This window comes from Cottoperca gobio, chromosome 2, assembly GCF_900634415.1.
Source record: "Cottoperca gobio chromosome 2, fCotGob3.1, whole genome shotgun sequence".
NCBI classification, from domain to species: Eukaryota; Metazoa; Chordata; class Actinopteri; order Perciformes; family Bovichtidae; genus Cottoperca; species Cottoperca gobio.
This window is the reverse complement of record NC_041356.1, coordinates 3,102,934-3,117,978: the sequence shown is the minus strand read 5'-3', so window position 1 is coordinate 3,117,978 and position 15,045 is coordinate 3,102,934. Positions and strand designations below refer to the sequence as shown.

General features: G+C 44.0%; 1 protein-coding gene and 1 long non-coding RNA gene across 2 annotated transcripts in view; both read left to right on the top strand.

Moving 5' to 3' along the window:
- The first annotated feature begins 478 nt into the window (after positions 1–478).
- On the top strand, positions 479–2,678 carry LOC115020226 (uncharacterized). Its single transcript, XR_003833553.1, has 3 exons — positions 479–648; positions 1,431–1,606; positions 1,878–2,678. It is a non-coding gene; the product is annotated as an uncharacterized LOC115020226 (long non-coding RNA).
- A 2,985-nt stretch (positions 2,679–5,663) lies between these two features.
- Positions 5,664–15,045, top strand: part of LOC115020252 (transmembrane protein 47-like) — a 22,066-nt gene continuing 12,684 nt past the window's right edge. The window contains exon 1 of the mRNA XM_029450208.1: positions 5,664–6,054. Within this exon, the coding sequence (XP_029306068.1) occupies positions 5,826–6,054 (229 nt within the window). The 5' untranslated portion in view covers positions 5,664–5,825. The remainder of the gene's footprint in view (positions 6,055–15,045) is intronic.

Sequence of the window (15,045 nt, the reverse complement as noted above, 5' to 3'; positions counted from 1 at the left end):
CTCTAGAGAACAACGGCAGCAACAACCCAAGGTAATCCTGGAGATATTAAAATTGTGATTTTACCACGTTAATATCAGTTTACTACATCAGCTGCAGTTGAGGACTTCTTGAACTTGCATTTAGCATACAGACGTATCTCAAGGATCTAACTGAGAATATTTGTGTGATTTGAAGAGCTGTCTGTGGAGAATAGTCTTCACTTCGCTCGCCACAGAAAATAATTAAATCAGAGTAATTACTGAATTTTATGCTGCGCTCACTTCTCAATTCAACCTCCGAAAAGTGGTCTGAATAATCCTTTAGTTTACAATCAATCGTCTGACGCATGACATGTAATCCAATAAATCTCATCAGATATGTGTGATTGTAAACACTTGCAGAAACTGAGGAAACCGCTTAAACCACATGTACTGTTGTTCACATCCAGAACTGGCTGCTCCTTGGCCCTTCTTCGATGCGGTGGTGATGGGTAGGAGAATAGTCGTGGTGGAGAAGAAGCTGTGATGGTCGGATGCCCTGTTCTATTGCAGAGAGTTCTACTGGGACCTGCTCAGCATACGCAGTGAGCAGGAGCAGAAGGAGGTGGAAGAGGTGCTGAAAAAAGCCTCCTTCCCCCTCACTGGACATGTTTGGTTGGGACTCCGCAGGTACTCCGTCACTTTCTATGATTTTTATGACATACTATACTAAGACTTTTTTATTATTTTTATGTCTTACTATATTATGACTAATAATTGTTATGACATACTATATTATTTTTTATGATTTCAAGACATACTATACTTTTTCAAAAATCTAATAACAAGGTCCATTTCATCAAGGGTGGATGTTTCTCCTGCCTTCCACTTTTTAAGTTGAATAAAAAAGTCAGAATTTGACTTTCCCAAAATGATAAGATAGTAAATCAAAGCTATGAATTCTACTTTCTCAGAATTATGACATATAAAGTTCCATAAGCATTTGGATAACTAAAAGAGAGAGTAGAGTAACTGGAGAGGAGCTACAAGCGGCAACAGACGCAACCAAAACATCTCAGCTAATTTAACGCTGTGCCTCCAAAGTGCTCTCACTGAACGCCTTGCTTCTTCAGCTGGGAAGAAACACCTCTCGGCCTCAAAAAGGTTGTTGACCCCTACTCTAACATTATTCTAAGATGTATTTGATGATACAGCTTTAGGCAGGGCTGCACTGTTAATCGTGTGCCATTGTTTTCCCAACTTTACTGATCCAGGAAATATTTACAGAGCAGCTTGTTCTGTTGAAGCAGCTTCTTGCCTGTACAATCACACACTGACATGCATCCTCACTTGGACACTGCAATCTGCCACTGTTTACCTCTGAGCAACAGTACATGGGAAGTAGTAGTTTTGTATTTAGAATCCTTGTGTTCTTCACTTAAAAGTTAAAATATCGAAGCGTCCCTCTTTAGGTACCTGATGAGTGGTGAGTGGTTTTGGATGTTTGGTGATTCTGTGAACTACAACTACTGGGAGGCAAAGTCCGTCTGGCAAGACACCAGTCCCTGTGGTGGCATCGACACCAGCGACCGCTTCCACTGGAGGAATCTTCCATGTGGAGATCACCTTCACTTCATCTGTTTGAAAGGTGAGGACTTGAGACTTGAGTTCTGCTTGATAAACAAGTGTGTTTAAAGACTACAAGCCCCATAACTCTGGGGGCAGCAAACACTCCTGGAACAGTTGCTTTGTCAGAAAGCTCCCAGTTGAGACACAAAAAAGGCTTCATACGACTTTTTCACATTTTGTGATGTCCAACTATGGACAGGTGTAATAGTATTTAAGTTAATCTGTGCAAACCTTTTCCCTCTTAGTTTATTAACCTGACATTCCACCCCTCCCATCATGTGTCCTCACAGACATTCAAGAAGACGACAAAAGAGTGACGTTCTTCAGTACAAGGAGACCATAAACAGAGAGGACCATGAAGAGAAACTCAAGTTTGGATTAGATTGCAACTGTGTGGCTTTAATAATACATCATTTTGTTTTCTTGACTGTTATCACTGTGCAACCACGAAAGTTTATATTTTAGGTTTGGTGCTCAAAATGTAAACATTTATCCGTTTAGCCGTTTTCTTGTTTCTGACACTTATAATTGAATCCAATAAATCAACTATAAAACTGACACGCACCATGGCTGTAATATTGAAAAGCCAGTCAGGGTAGCTCTACTTCTTCCGCCACAACAATCAAAATAACTTCATCTGAAGGACGTAGAAATACTGCAGCGATGCTTTTGTTTATACGCAGATATCTACATACTGTGTTACTTTAAATTATATAATTTCACCGGTTTTAATTATTGATGACCAATGGCTACAATCATTTTTTCCTCCATTTCTATGTAGGCGGAAATTCTTTAACTTGAGCGACAGTTTTGTGTTTGTTGTGAACACATTATAAGGAATGAGGTTAAATGCTGTGTTTGTGTGCTCTAATGTTCTGTAAGCTGTAAATGTTAGCCTGGCTAACAAGTTTATTATCTTGTTGTGTTAAACGCTATTTTATGGGGTTAAAGGTTAGAAAAGAATGCTCAGCACTGACATAAAAATTATTTGAAAGTATAAAGTAAAGAATTAAGTTTATGTTGAGCAGGGGTTCTCAACGGGAGCGTTCAGAGAACGTCGGGGGGCGCTGGAAGCAATATTTTTGAAAAGGGGGGCGTTTATGTGTTTTTGGGGTGCATTTGTTTTACAGGCTCTGTTGTGTTGTTAAATCTGATATTTGAAATAAAGAGCGAGGCAAAGTCCTTTTATTTGTAAATTTACTTGGCAATAAACCAAATTCAGAATTGATTCTGACCAGCGATAAAGTGCTGCTTGAAAAAACGTCACGGTCTGCGCTATCGGAATCGGTTTCTGAAAGCTGAGACATTGCGCTTTACAGCCAATATGGTACTGAACAGTGTTGCCAACTTGGCAAATTTCTCGCTAAATCTGGCGACTTTCCAAATCCTCTTGGCAACTTTTTTTGTCCAAAGCTACTAGCGACAAATCTAGCGACTTTTTATTTTGAGAAGTGATCGCCTATTTCAATGGCAAAATAATAAAACAAGAACCAACAGAAGAAAGTTAATTTGTAGTTCTAAACATATTTAGGGTTTGTTTTACACACTTTTTGTCTCTCCCACAGTTATTCCTCTCTCCTACAGCGTCCATTACAATTACATGCAAATCGCAGAGTATGCAAATTAGGCTATGACGTCATTTAGCGACATTTTGGACAGCCAATAGCTAATTTCCTTACTGATAAGTTGACAACACTGGTACTGAATAGACACACAAGCGGTGGAGAAACGCAGACAGCAGAGCGGAGATACGGAGCTTTTAAAATTTCCAATTTAACATGCAAAATCTGTTATTCATGTGCAATTGCAGTGGTTTTTGTTCACTAAAACTCTAAAATCAAATTCCGTTTTTGTGTTTTTCCTCATTTTAAACTGTTATTACACTCTTAGTAAATTGTAAATAACTGCCAGATATTGAAAGTTGGGGAAAAGCACTTACTCACAGGACATTTTCTGACCTTTTTATGGTCAAAATAAGCAAAAAAGTCCAGGACATTTTGAGGCTTAGGTGTGAAAGGGTACAAATTGTTTTGCATTTCTGAGGCTGCTGTGTTTAACACCAATTAAAGTTTGAATGTCTAATAAGAAAAATAATATAATAATTTAAATACAAAATTAATATAATCAATATGTAATATAAATAATAAATATTAAGAATAAAAATCAGAATAATACAAACAGAATAATAATCAACATTAAAATCCAGGGGAGACAATTAGCCTACATTTTATTTGATGGGGGTGGTAAGGGTCCTGGATAATGGATAGGAGGGCGCTGGCCCAAAAAAGGTATAAGTGCTTTTGTTTTTTATTTCTGGTTTGAGGTCATTCACTTGCCCAACTGTATGATTTCCAAAAATATCAAGGTAAGCATTTTCTGTAGCTTGATGACTTGACACATTTAGGGCTGAAGACCTCCACTGAACATCTTTGACTGTCCCTGATCTTGTTAATCCAGCTACAATGTGCAGAAGACCATCTTCTGTACTGAACCTCAACTGGATCTGTCAGCTCATAAAGAATGTAAAAACTATTGGTGGTGCCTTCATTATTCTTCCACTGAAAGTCAATAAAGGACTGGAAATTAAACATGTTCTTGATAAAGTTGCATTTGGTTTCCAGTCAATGTTTATGCAGCTTTTACTTTTCTGAGGAAGTAAGAGAATTACCTCACTCTCCATCCCTTTTAAAACAGTTTCTGAGTCTTGCGGGGGCCTATAATCCAATTAACAAAGTAAATATGAGTTGCCGCTGTCCTTCATTTGCTTTCACTGGTCTAGCAACACAAGTATATTCCTTTATTATGCACTAATCTAGCTCCACTTCCTACCTTTTAACCATGATTTATTTGATAAAACAAATGTTTATTAGCATGACGATGTTTTTGTCTGAGAGGCGGTGTGTCACAGACTAAACAGTGTCAGGAGGTGTTTTCCTATTTAGCTGTGAATAACTGATGTGGATCAACAGTAAGTCTATTTATTAAGACTACTATCTATCTATCCTCCATCTTTATTCCTGCAGGCTTCCATCCCTCCATCTCTTTCACCTCTATCTGTTGCCCTTCCCCTCTCTTCTCCCCTGCCTCCTTCTGTCTCTCCCTCATCATCACTCATTATTGTCCTGATGGAGAGTAAACAAGGCCATCTTTTCCTTCCATCAGTTTCTCCATCCCTCCTTTCTTTCTGCTTGAATAAACATATGGATGGCTCTCCCTCCCTAAACCTGCTCACCTCTGCTTCCCCCCTCCTGTCTCTCTCTGTCTCATATCAGGCCTAGCATTAGTATGCAGAAGAAACAATAATATTCCTTCATGTGCCTCCCACTTTCTCTGGCTCCATCATTGTGTCTGCTCTCCATTTCTCTTCTCCTCTTTGCTTCCCCCTTGATATCTAATCTAATAATTAACCCAAAATCAGATTTTTAAGAAGTCATGAAAAAAGGCTTAATGTGGTGAGATCATTTATATTATTTCCAATGATCAACTGGGGATATTCATTTTTAAATGATGTCATCCTCCTTGCTCTGTTTTCAACATGAAACTTAAATGAAGCAAGTGGAATTTAAGGCAAGACTGAAATAAAACATTTGTCATCTTCTTACAAACAGAAACTTTTTTAAACACACATTTTAACACACACATTTAACACAATTTTTTTTAATTCATCTTCTAATTGGTAGATTGATAGAGTGTGTTATTGATTATATTGATTAGGCCAGTACAGTGTAGAGTAGCCTAAACATTTAGACTGGGCTGTGAAGTAGGGAGATGTGATTTACAGAAGATATATCGCTATTTGGACTACCATGAATAAGCCACGTGTGTGTCTTTGAATTTGGGCTCAGGACTTCCTCATGCTGTCTACAGCCCTGATTGAGCGGCTTCCTTCCTTTTCTTCTTCTCTCTCTCTCTAGGACCCTGTAGCACCTGCTGATCCCTTGGAGCCTTGACGTCAGCGCTGTAAACGGTGGAGATCTCCGGTGCGCGGTGCCCATAGGCGCAGCGTCCGTCCAGCGCGCAACGCAGGCGGCTGCGGCGGCACCAGCAGCAGCAACAACAACACTCAGCTCAGACTTTCCCCTCTCTCTCTCACACACACACACACACACACACACACACACACACACACTCACACACACACACACACACCGTCTGGAAGGAATACATCCACGCACACATATCGGCATCCTCCCCGGTTTTGAACCGGTTCCCCCTCTCTTCGCCTCTCCAGCCGCGCCATGTCGTCTGCTGTCACCGAGACGGAGGAGTCGACGCGCAGCTCCCCGCTGACGCCGCTGAAGCTGGTCGGGCTGGTGTGCGTCTTCCTGGCGCTCTGCCTGGATGTGGGAGCCGTGATGAGCCCGGCGTGGGTGACTGCCGACGACCAGTACTACCTGTCTCTGTGGCAATCCTGCTGGAAGCCGACGAGCACCGAGAAATGGCAGTGCAGCAGCACGCTGGGTTCAGGTAACAGACTCAGAGGGGAGGAAAGTCACAGTATAAGTATTATGAACTCATAACAGCCGCTTCATCTACCCTGTCCCGCGCGCACTGGACATGGTAGTTACCATAACACCACGTGTCTTCTAGTATGCATTAACTGCTCATATGGTGGAGAACAAAGAGTTGTTCTGAATGACATGTTGATGATGGAGAGATGCTTCCTCACCTCTAGAAGGGCATTCCAAGAGTAATAAGCTCAAAGATAATACTGTTGAGTCCACAATAGTGAGCAGGTATTACCCTCACCAGTGTATTGTGTCTATACAACCATACAACGCCTCATACTGACAGTCCTTTGACTCCACTGGGATGTCCACATTAATTATTGTGGAGGTGGAATGAAGGAATTTCGCCAGGCTGGAGTTCACTTCAAATAGAATTACACTCAAAAAAGATTTTTAATTGTATTTCTGCTTTGAAAACTGTGAGGGAGAATGGATCTTACATTAAAACATTTTGTTGCAGATTGTAATACCTGCACCAAAGGATTCTATTGACAATGACATCTCTCACATTCCTTCTCACCCCTCCTCTTAGAAGCAGACGTGACATTTAGAAAAAATACAAACGTGTCATAAATACTAAACACAATTTGCTGACTGCCGGAAAAGAAATTGGCAGATTATATTTAATATGACAATAAATAATAAAAGTTAGTTGCAGTCCTAAAACGCAATTTCAAGTTTGTATTCATGTTAAAATTAAATAGTGGAAAAGCATCTCTCTATATATTATAATATCTGATAGAGGGTGTTAAGGATTTTCTGCTGTTTGTGAGACTAAATGTTCACTGATGGAACATTCTCGGGATATAAAGTAAAATAAATGCTGCTCAAGAGCTTTAACGTTTGTTTTTAACTTCACAATTATCACCATCTTGATTATCAACGCAGCAAAACTGCCACCACCTCCTTGGTAACGTACAGCAACTCCCCTGGGAGTTGCCACTTACCTGCTCTTAATTATTCCATTTGTCAAAACAGGAGAAGCAAAGCAGATAAATAAAAGCTCTAAAAAGAGCTCGTCGCCTTCATTTCATTTAATCGCGGTTCTTTTGTTGTGGAGAAAACAGCCTTTTAGTCACACCCAGGAGAGGACTTGCTGTTTTGGGCAGTGTCTGGTTGATCTTAGATGTTGGATTGTTGACTTCACAAGCGTTACTGTGAAATGAGGTGAAGGGGGCTTTCTTTACTACGACTGTGGCACTGGGAGCTGATGCTGCTAATCACACATTAAAACCTGGTATAACTTAAAAAGGTCTTTAAACTGTCGGACAATGTGACAATCTATCGCTGTGTGTGTGTGTGTGTGTGAGTGTGTGTGTGTGTGTGAGTGTGTGTGTGTATGTGTGCCAATAAGAGGCTACCACGTTGAGCTGACCTATTTCTGGACAGTCGCCTCTGAAGCCCAGCTGAATATTTCATGTCACACTCTGATTTCTCTGTTGTTGCATCTCCGCACCTCCTCTCTTAGGACCTGTTCTCACACACACAGACACACACACAGACACACACACACACACACACACACACGCACACACACACACACACACACACACACACACACACACACACACACACACTATCCCTGACACACTTTGTGACCACAACTTTCAGCAGTTTCTTCTCTTTCTTTCTTTCTTTCTTTCCTTCCTTCTCACACACACACACACACACACACACACACACACACACACACACACACACACACACACACACACACACACACACACACACACACACACACACACATACACATACAGACTCCAGACCATGAAGACTCCCTAATTAGATGTCTCGGCGCGACAGGTCTGTGTCGGCATTGTGTGTGTGTGAGCCTCACCAACACACACACATTGATCTTAAAAAATATATCCTTGCTTGTGCGGCTCCCTCGGCTTGTTGCAGTACCTGAAACACACCGAAGCAGCGCTTCCTGTTATTTTATCACATCGTAGGGATGTTTGTTTAGAGAGAGTAGAGAGAACTGACTGGTGATAGCCAAGCCGGCTAGTGAGTTAGCGAGTTAGCAATTAGCTCGCCAGCGACAGTAGTTCACTAACTAACCCACTATGCCACAAGATCACCAAGTAACTTTGCATTTACGCACAAATTAATTTTGCTGTACCTCTCAGATACTTCCATAGCTGCCAAAAAGTGTCATTTTCAAAAGGTATCGATATCCTTTATGTAAACATTGTTATATTGTATATGTATATACATAATAATAATAATAATAATAATAATAATAATAATAATAATAATAATAATAATAATAATAATAATAATAAATTGTATTTGTAAAGCGCCTTTCAAAGCTAAAAGCAATCTCAAGGCACATATTTACCCTCTGTCATTTTATTCAGTGTCCAAACAGGAAAACTTATTCCCTAGCTGCAAATACCCTCTACCTGTATACCATGACAAACAATGACATGTCCTAAATACATTAGCTCTTCAAATACACAAGTTTTAGAGAAAAACATAAAAATGTATTTGATGTGGCTTAGCTGAATGCTGTAATGTGTGCAGAGACGGATCGTAATGCCTCAATCAGAAATAAATGTTTAGTTCACGACACTCGCAGCAAAGCTTCTAATTCATTCGACTCGGATGGAAACACAAAGACATAAAGGATCTGACTCTGCAGAATAGAACACATTGGAATATAAGTTTCCTTGTTACAGGTAGAAACATAGTGTGTGTTGTTATGATCTCAAGCCCCTTTTAGACCGTACCTATATAGATGATGGAAGGCTTACAGTCGGTCTAAAGCATGAATAAGAGCCTGAGTCACAATGTAACAGGGCTGTACAATAGTCAAACCCAGACAAAGACAATTCCGAGTCCAACAAGGCACGAGTTCCCAGTATCCAGTATGTAAACGTCACAACAGCAGTCTTACCGGGTCAGACATGCTAACATTTAACGCTTTGTTAGAGATTGGCCTGTAGCGAGATGACAGGGAAGGACATGCAACAAATGTCCCCAGCTGCACGTGAAGCTGGCGCTCACATCATGTGGGCTGGATGAACTTGCGAACATGTGAGGGGAAAATGAACGACACACTTTGGCTGACGTGAGGCATGCAGCGTTTCAGACTCTTCTGTATTATAAGTACCAAGTCTGATATTTTGATATTCCTGTTACAATTACAATTTGGATGTTGGCATGAATGCTATATTACAAGAGCATTCATGCCAGCTGCATGTATACACTTTTCAATATCAAAGAAAAACATATAGGAACTTAAAGCTGCTATTATCATTGTATATGTATTTACTATGGTTCAGTTTAATGTGGAAGGTGTCACTTAGAATGATCCACCTGCTCCACGCTGTGTTGTCAATCATTAGAAAATGCAGCAGAAGTCATTATTTAAGAGGTCAACAACAAAATACATTTTTGAATCCATCACTGATGCAGCGTGAGAGACGTCAGAAATCACTTCTCTTCCTTCATATCCTTATTTCACAACTCACTTCTTCAGCAGCCACATTGTGTGCATAAAGCCATAAAACATTTATGTACCACAATGACAAAAGGCCATCACTTTCACAAATAGATGAAGCAATGTCACATCTTCCGTGGGACTTTTGATATTGATGACAGTCGTCTACAGAAACCTCAGTAGTCGACCACCAACAGCGTGTAACGTCAAGTCACCACACAGGAATCCTGGAGTTGAATTGTTCATATTTGACAAATGACACACGGCTTCAGATAAATCTTAGTGAGGATTGTACACACACACACACACACACACACACACACACACACACACACACACACACACACACACACACACAAACACACACACACTACTCTGTTGCTACGAAGTTACACCTGGCAGCCAAACCTACTTCCTTTCTTCATTCCCCCCTCCTGTATTCATTCATCCCTCCTCTTAATCTGCTCTCTCGACCCCACCCTTTTATTCCCCATTCCTCTTTTCCAGTGTTTTCTTCCAATTTAGATATTTACACTCAATCTAGTAAACAGACATCTGTTTCAGATTTTTAAAATGCAACACCAACAGCTACAAAGGAAAGATGTGCTACTGCTGCCAATAGGTCTGTCATTCACCTGACCTTGACAGATTTCCCAGGCTTTGGTTACAGCTTGAGAAACTATTAATAAAAGCGAAGATATTTTTCTCTCTTTTTTAGAATGATGAAAATCAAAGGCCATTTGACATATTTACACATTTAGGAATAAATCCCTGAAGATAAACTGAAGTTTGTAGACGGTGATGTCATTGTTGACCCACGTTCACCAGTCTTTGTCGTCCCAGATTTGAGCTCAGTCTCCTACCAGCCTCCATTAATGCCTCCTCACTCTCTGCCCTTCTCATCTTTCTCTATCAGTCTATCGATCCATCCCTTGCTTTTACTCCCCCGGCCTTTTCCGTCTTTACTCTTAAATGAATTGTCCTTTTCTCAATCCTCAACCCTCCTCCCATTTTCTTTTTTCTACCTCCTTTCTGTTTGTTTTTCATTCCCTCTCTCCTCCCAGAGGTCTCCATTGTTACATTTCTAATGTTAATCATTTTCCTTTTGGAATTTCAGCATCCTCCATCTCCATATCCCCTATCCATTTTCTACAGGGTCAAGTATCCCCCCCTTTTTTTCTTCTCTCCCTCTTCTCCTCTCTCACCCCCCACCCTCCCCTACCTACCCCTCATCTCCTCTGACTCCGTCTCCTCCTCTCAGTGAGCTGAGCCCCCAGAGATGCCCGTTCTATTTGTAGCGGCTGAACGAGGAATAGGAAATGATGTGGCATTCAGTTCTGTGGTGCACAGACAGACGGGGGAATATCCAGGAACCTACAGCTCTCTCTTGCCATCCCCAAAACACAAAAAACACACACACTGAGGGCATAATGGGGAGAGGGATTTGCATGTGCCCAAATGCACAAAATCCTTTTGGTGGATGCAAATCAAGCTTTCTTCAAAGCACTTTACAGTATCACAGCAGCAGCATGTGGCAGCACATAACAAGCCTGTAACAGTCTAGAAATAAACACATTCATTAAAAGAAGAACACAATTGTATTAAATGCAATTATATTCCTCTGTGTGAAGTTGCAACTATTATATGTTTTTTAAATAAATCTTTTGTTGATGAAGTTTTACTTGGAATCAGGCTGTTTTCATATTTTGGTTGTTAACTTGTTCTTTGATTAAATCTAAGTAGACAAATGACCTTTAAACGTTTTAAATCTATGTTCTATAGTTTAAGTGTATGTCAGAGCTGAGACGATTAGCACATCTTTAAAATTGTAAATTTAATAACTTTGGGTTTTGGACTGAAAATCAAACATTTGACGACATCACTTTGGTCTCTGGGAAACTAAGTAAAGCTATTTGTGACATTTTAAAGACTAAATGATCAATTGGCTAATGAAAAAAGTAGTTGATAGAATAATCAATAATGATCATTAGTTGCAGTGATGCTGGACTCAGAATCTAAAGAGTCTATAATCCACTGAAAGCATGAAGGCCTCTGCAATCATACATCTCCCCATTATCCTCCTCATTTCTTTATCGGGTGTGGCTGTTACCTCTCTGGGAACCATCACCTTATCGTGGCGGAGAGGTTTGTGTGTCCCTATGAACCTGAGAGCTGTGTTGTCTGGAGCCTAGTGCTCCTGGTAGGGTCTCCCAAGGCAAATTGGTCTCAGGCGAGGGGCCAGACTAAGAATGGTTCAAAAACGACTTCATGAAAGAAAGGGAAAGGAAAGGAGAGACCCTGCCCGGAGGAAGCTCGGGGCCCCCGTCTGGAGCCAGGCCCAGAGGGAGGGCCCGACAGCGAGCGCCTGGTAGCCGGGTTTGCCACGGAGCCCGGTCGGGCACAGCCCGAAGAAGCTACGTGGTGCCTCCCATCCATCCATCCTGTGGGCCCACCACTCATGGGAAAAACCGCTGGGGTCGGGTGCGCTGTCACACGGGTGGCAGTGATGGTCAGGGACCTCGACGGACCAGACCCGGGCAGCAGAGGCTGGCTCTGGGGACGTGGAACGTCACCTCTCTATGGGGGAAGGAGCCGGAACTAGTGCGGGAGGTGGATCGCTACCAGTTGGATCTGGTGGGGCTTACTTCCACGCACAGTCTTGGCTCTGGAACCGTACTCCTGGATAGGGGTTGGACTCTATTCTTCTCCGGAGTTGCCCAAGGTGTGAGGCGTCGGGCCGGGGTGGGGATACTCACTAGCCCCCGGCTGAGCGCCGCTACGTTGGAGTTTATCCCGGTGGACAAGAGGGTCGCCTCCCTACGCCTTCGGGTTATGGGGGGGAAAACTCTGACTGTTGTTTGTGCCTATGCCCCAAACCGCAGTTCTGAGTATTCGGCCTTCTTGGAGACCCTGAATGGAGCCCTGCAGGGGGCTCCAGTAGGGGACTCCGTAGTCTTGCTGGGAGACTTCAACGCACATGTGGGAAACGATGGAGACACCTGGAGAGGCGTGATTGGGAGGAAGGGCCTCCCTGATCTAAACCCGAACGGTCGTTTGTTGTTGGACTTCTGTGCTAGTCATGGAATGGCCATAACAAACACCATGTTCGAACATAAGGATGCTCATAAGTGCACGTGGTACCAGAGCACCCTAGGCCAAAGGTCAATGATCGATTTCGTAATCGTATCATCTGATCTGAGGCCGCATGTTTTGGACACTCGGGTGAAGAGAGGGGCGGAGCTGTCGACTGATCACCATCTGGTGGTGAGTTGGATCAAGGGGTGGGGGAAGACTCTGGACAGACCTGGTAAACCCAAACGGGTAGTGCGGGTGAACTGGGAACGTCTGGAGGAAGCCCCTGTCCTGGGGATCTTTAACTCACACCTCCGGCGGAGCTTTTCAGCCATCCCTGTGGAGGTTGGGGGCATTGAACCTGAGTGGGCGATGTTCAAAACCTCTATTGCTGAAGCTGCGGTGATGAGCTGTGGTCTGAAGGTCTTAGGTGCCTCAAGGGGCGGTAACCCTCGAACACCGTGGTGGACCCCGGTGGTCAGGGAAGCCGTCCGACTGAAGAAGGAGTCCTTCCGGGTTATGTTATCCGGGAGGACTCCGGAAACAGTTGCAGGGTATCGAAGGACTAGAAGGGCGGCAGCTTCTGCCGTGTCAGAGGCAAAGCAGCGGGTGTGGGAGAAGTTCGGAGAAGCTATGGAGAAGGACTTTCGGTCGGCACCAAGGTGCTTCTGGAAAACCATCCGGCACCTCAGGAGGGGGAAGCGAGGAACCATCCAAGCTGTGTACAGCAAGGGTGGGACCCTGCTGACTTCAACTGAGAAGGTTATCGGCCGGTGGAAGGAGCACTTTGAGGAACTCCTGAATCCGACTAACACGCCCTCTATGGTTGAGGCAGAGCTGGAAGCTGATGGGGAATCATCGTCAATTTCCCTGATGGAAGTCACTGAGGTAGTCAAACAACTCCACAGTGGCAAAGCCGCAGGGGTTGATGAGATCCGTCCAGAAATGCTGAAGGCTTTGGGTGTTGAGGGGCTGTCTTGGTTGACACGCCTCGTCAACATTGCGTGGAAGTCTGGGACAGTGCCTAGGGGTTGGCAGACCGGGGTGGTGGTTCCCCTATTTAAAAAGGGGGACCAGAGAGTGTGTGCCAACTACAGGGGTATCACACTTCTCAGCCTCCCTGGTAAAGTCTACTCCAAGGTACTGGAAAGGAGGGTTCGGCCGGTAGTCGAACCTCTGATTGAAGAGGAACAATGCGGATTCCGTCCTGGTCGTGGAACAACAGACCAACTCTTTACTCTTGCAAGGATCCTGGAGGGGGCCTGGGAGTACGCCCATCCGGTCTACATGTGTTTTGTGGATCTGGAGAAGGCGTATGACCGGGTCCCCCGGGTGATACTGTGGGAGGTGCTGCGGGAGTATGGGGTGAGGGGGTCACTTTTGAGGGCCATCCAATCCCTGTACGCCCAAAGCGAGAGTTGTGTCCGGATACTCGGCAGTAAGTCGGACTCGTTTCCCGTGAATGTTGGCCTCCGCCAGGGCTGCGCTTTATCACCAATCCTGTTCGTGATTTTCATGGATAGGATATCGAGGCGTAGTCGTGGAGGAGAGGGGTTGCAGTTCGGTGACCTGAGGATCTCATCGCTGCTCTTTGCAGATGATGTGGTCCTTATGGCATCATCGGTCTGTGACCTTCAACAGTCACTGGATCGGTTCGCAGCCGAGTGTGAAGCGGTTGGGATGAGGATCAGCACCTCCAAATCTGAGGCCATGGCTCTCAGCAGGAAACCGGTGGATTGCCTACTCCGGGTAGGGAATGAGCCATTACCCCAAGTGAAGGAGTTCAAGTACCTCGGGGTCTTGTTCGCGAGTGAGGGGACAATAGAGCGAGAGATTGGCCGGAGAATCGGAGCAGCGGGGGCGGTATTACAGTCACTTTACCGCACCATTGTGACGAAAAGAGAGCTGAGCCAGAAGGCAAAGCTCTCAATATACCGGTCGATCTTCGTTCCTACCCTCACCTATGGTCATGAAGGCTGGGTCATGACCGAAAGAACGAGATCACGGGTACAAGCGGCCGAAATGGGTTTTCTCAGACGGGTGGCTGGCGTCTCCCTTAGAAATAGGGTGAGAAGCTCAGCCATCCGTGAGAGACTCGGAGTAGAGCCGCTGCTCCTTTACGTTGAAAGGAGCCAGTTGAGGTGGTTCGGGCATCTAGTAAGGATGCCACCTGGGCGCCTCCCTAGGGAGGTGTTCCAGGCACGTCCAGCTGGGAGGAGACCCCGGGGAAGACCCAGGACTCGGTGGAGAGATTATATCTCCTCACTGGCCTGGGAACGCCTCAGGATTCCCCAGTCGGAGCTGGAGGATGTGGCCCGGAGAAGGGAAGATTGGGGTTCCTTACTGGAGCTGCTGCCCCCGCGACCCGATCCCGGATAAGCGGTAGACGATGGATGAATGGATGGCTGTTAAAAATGTACTACGTACTGTATG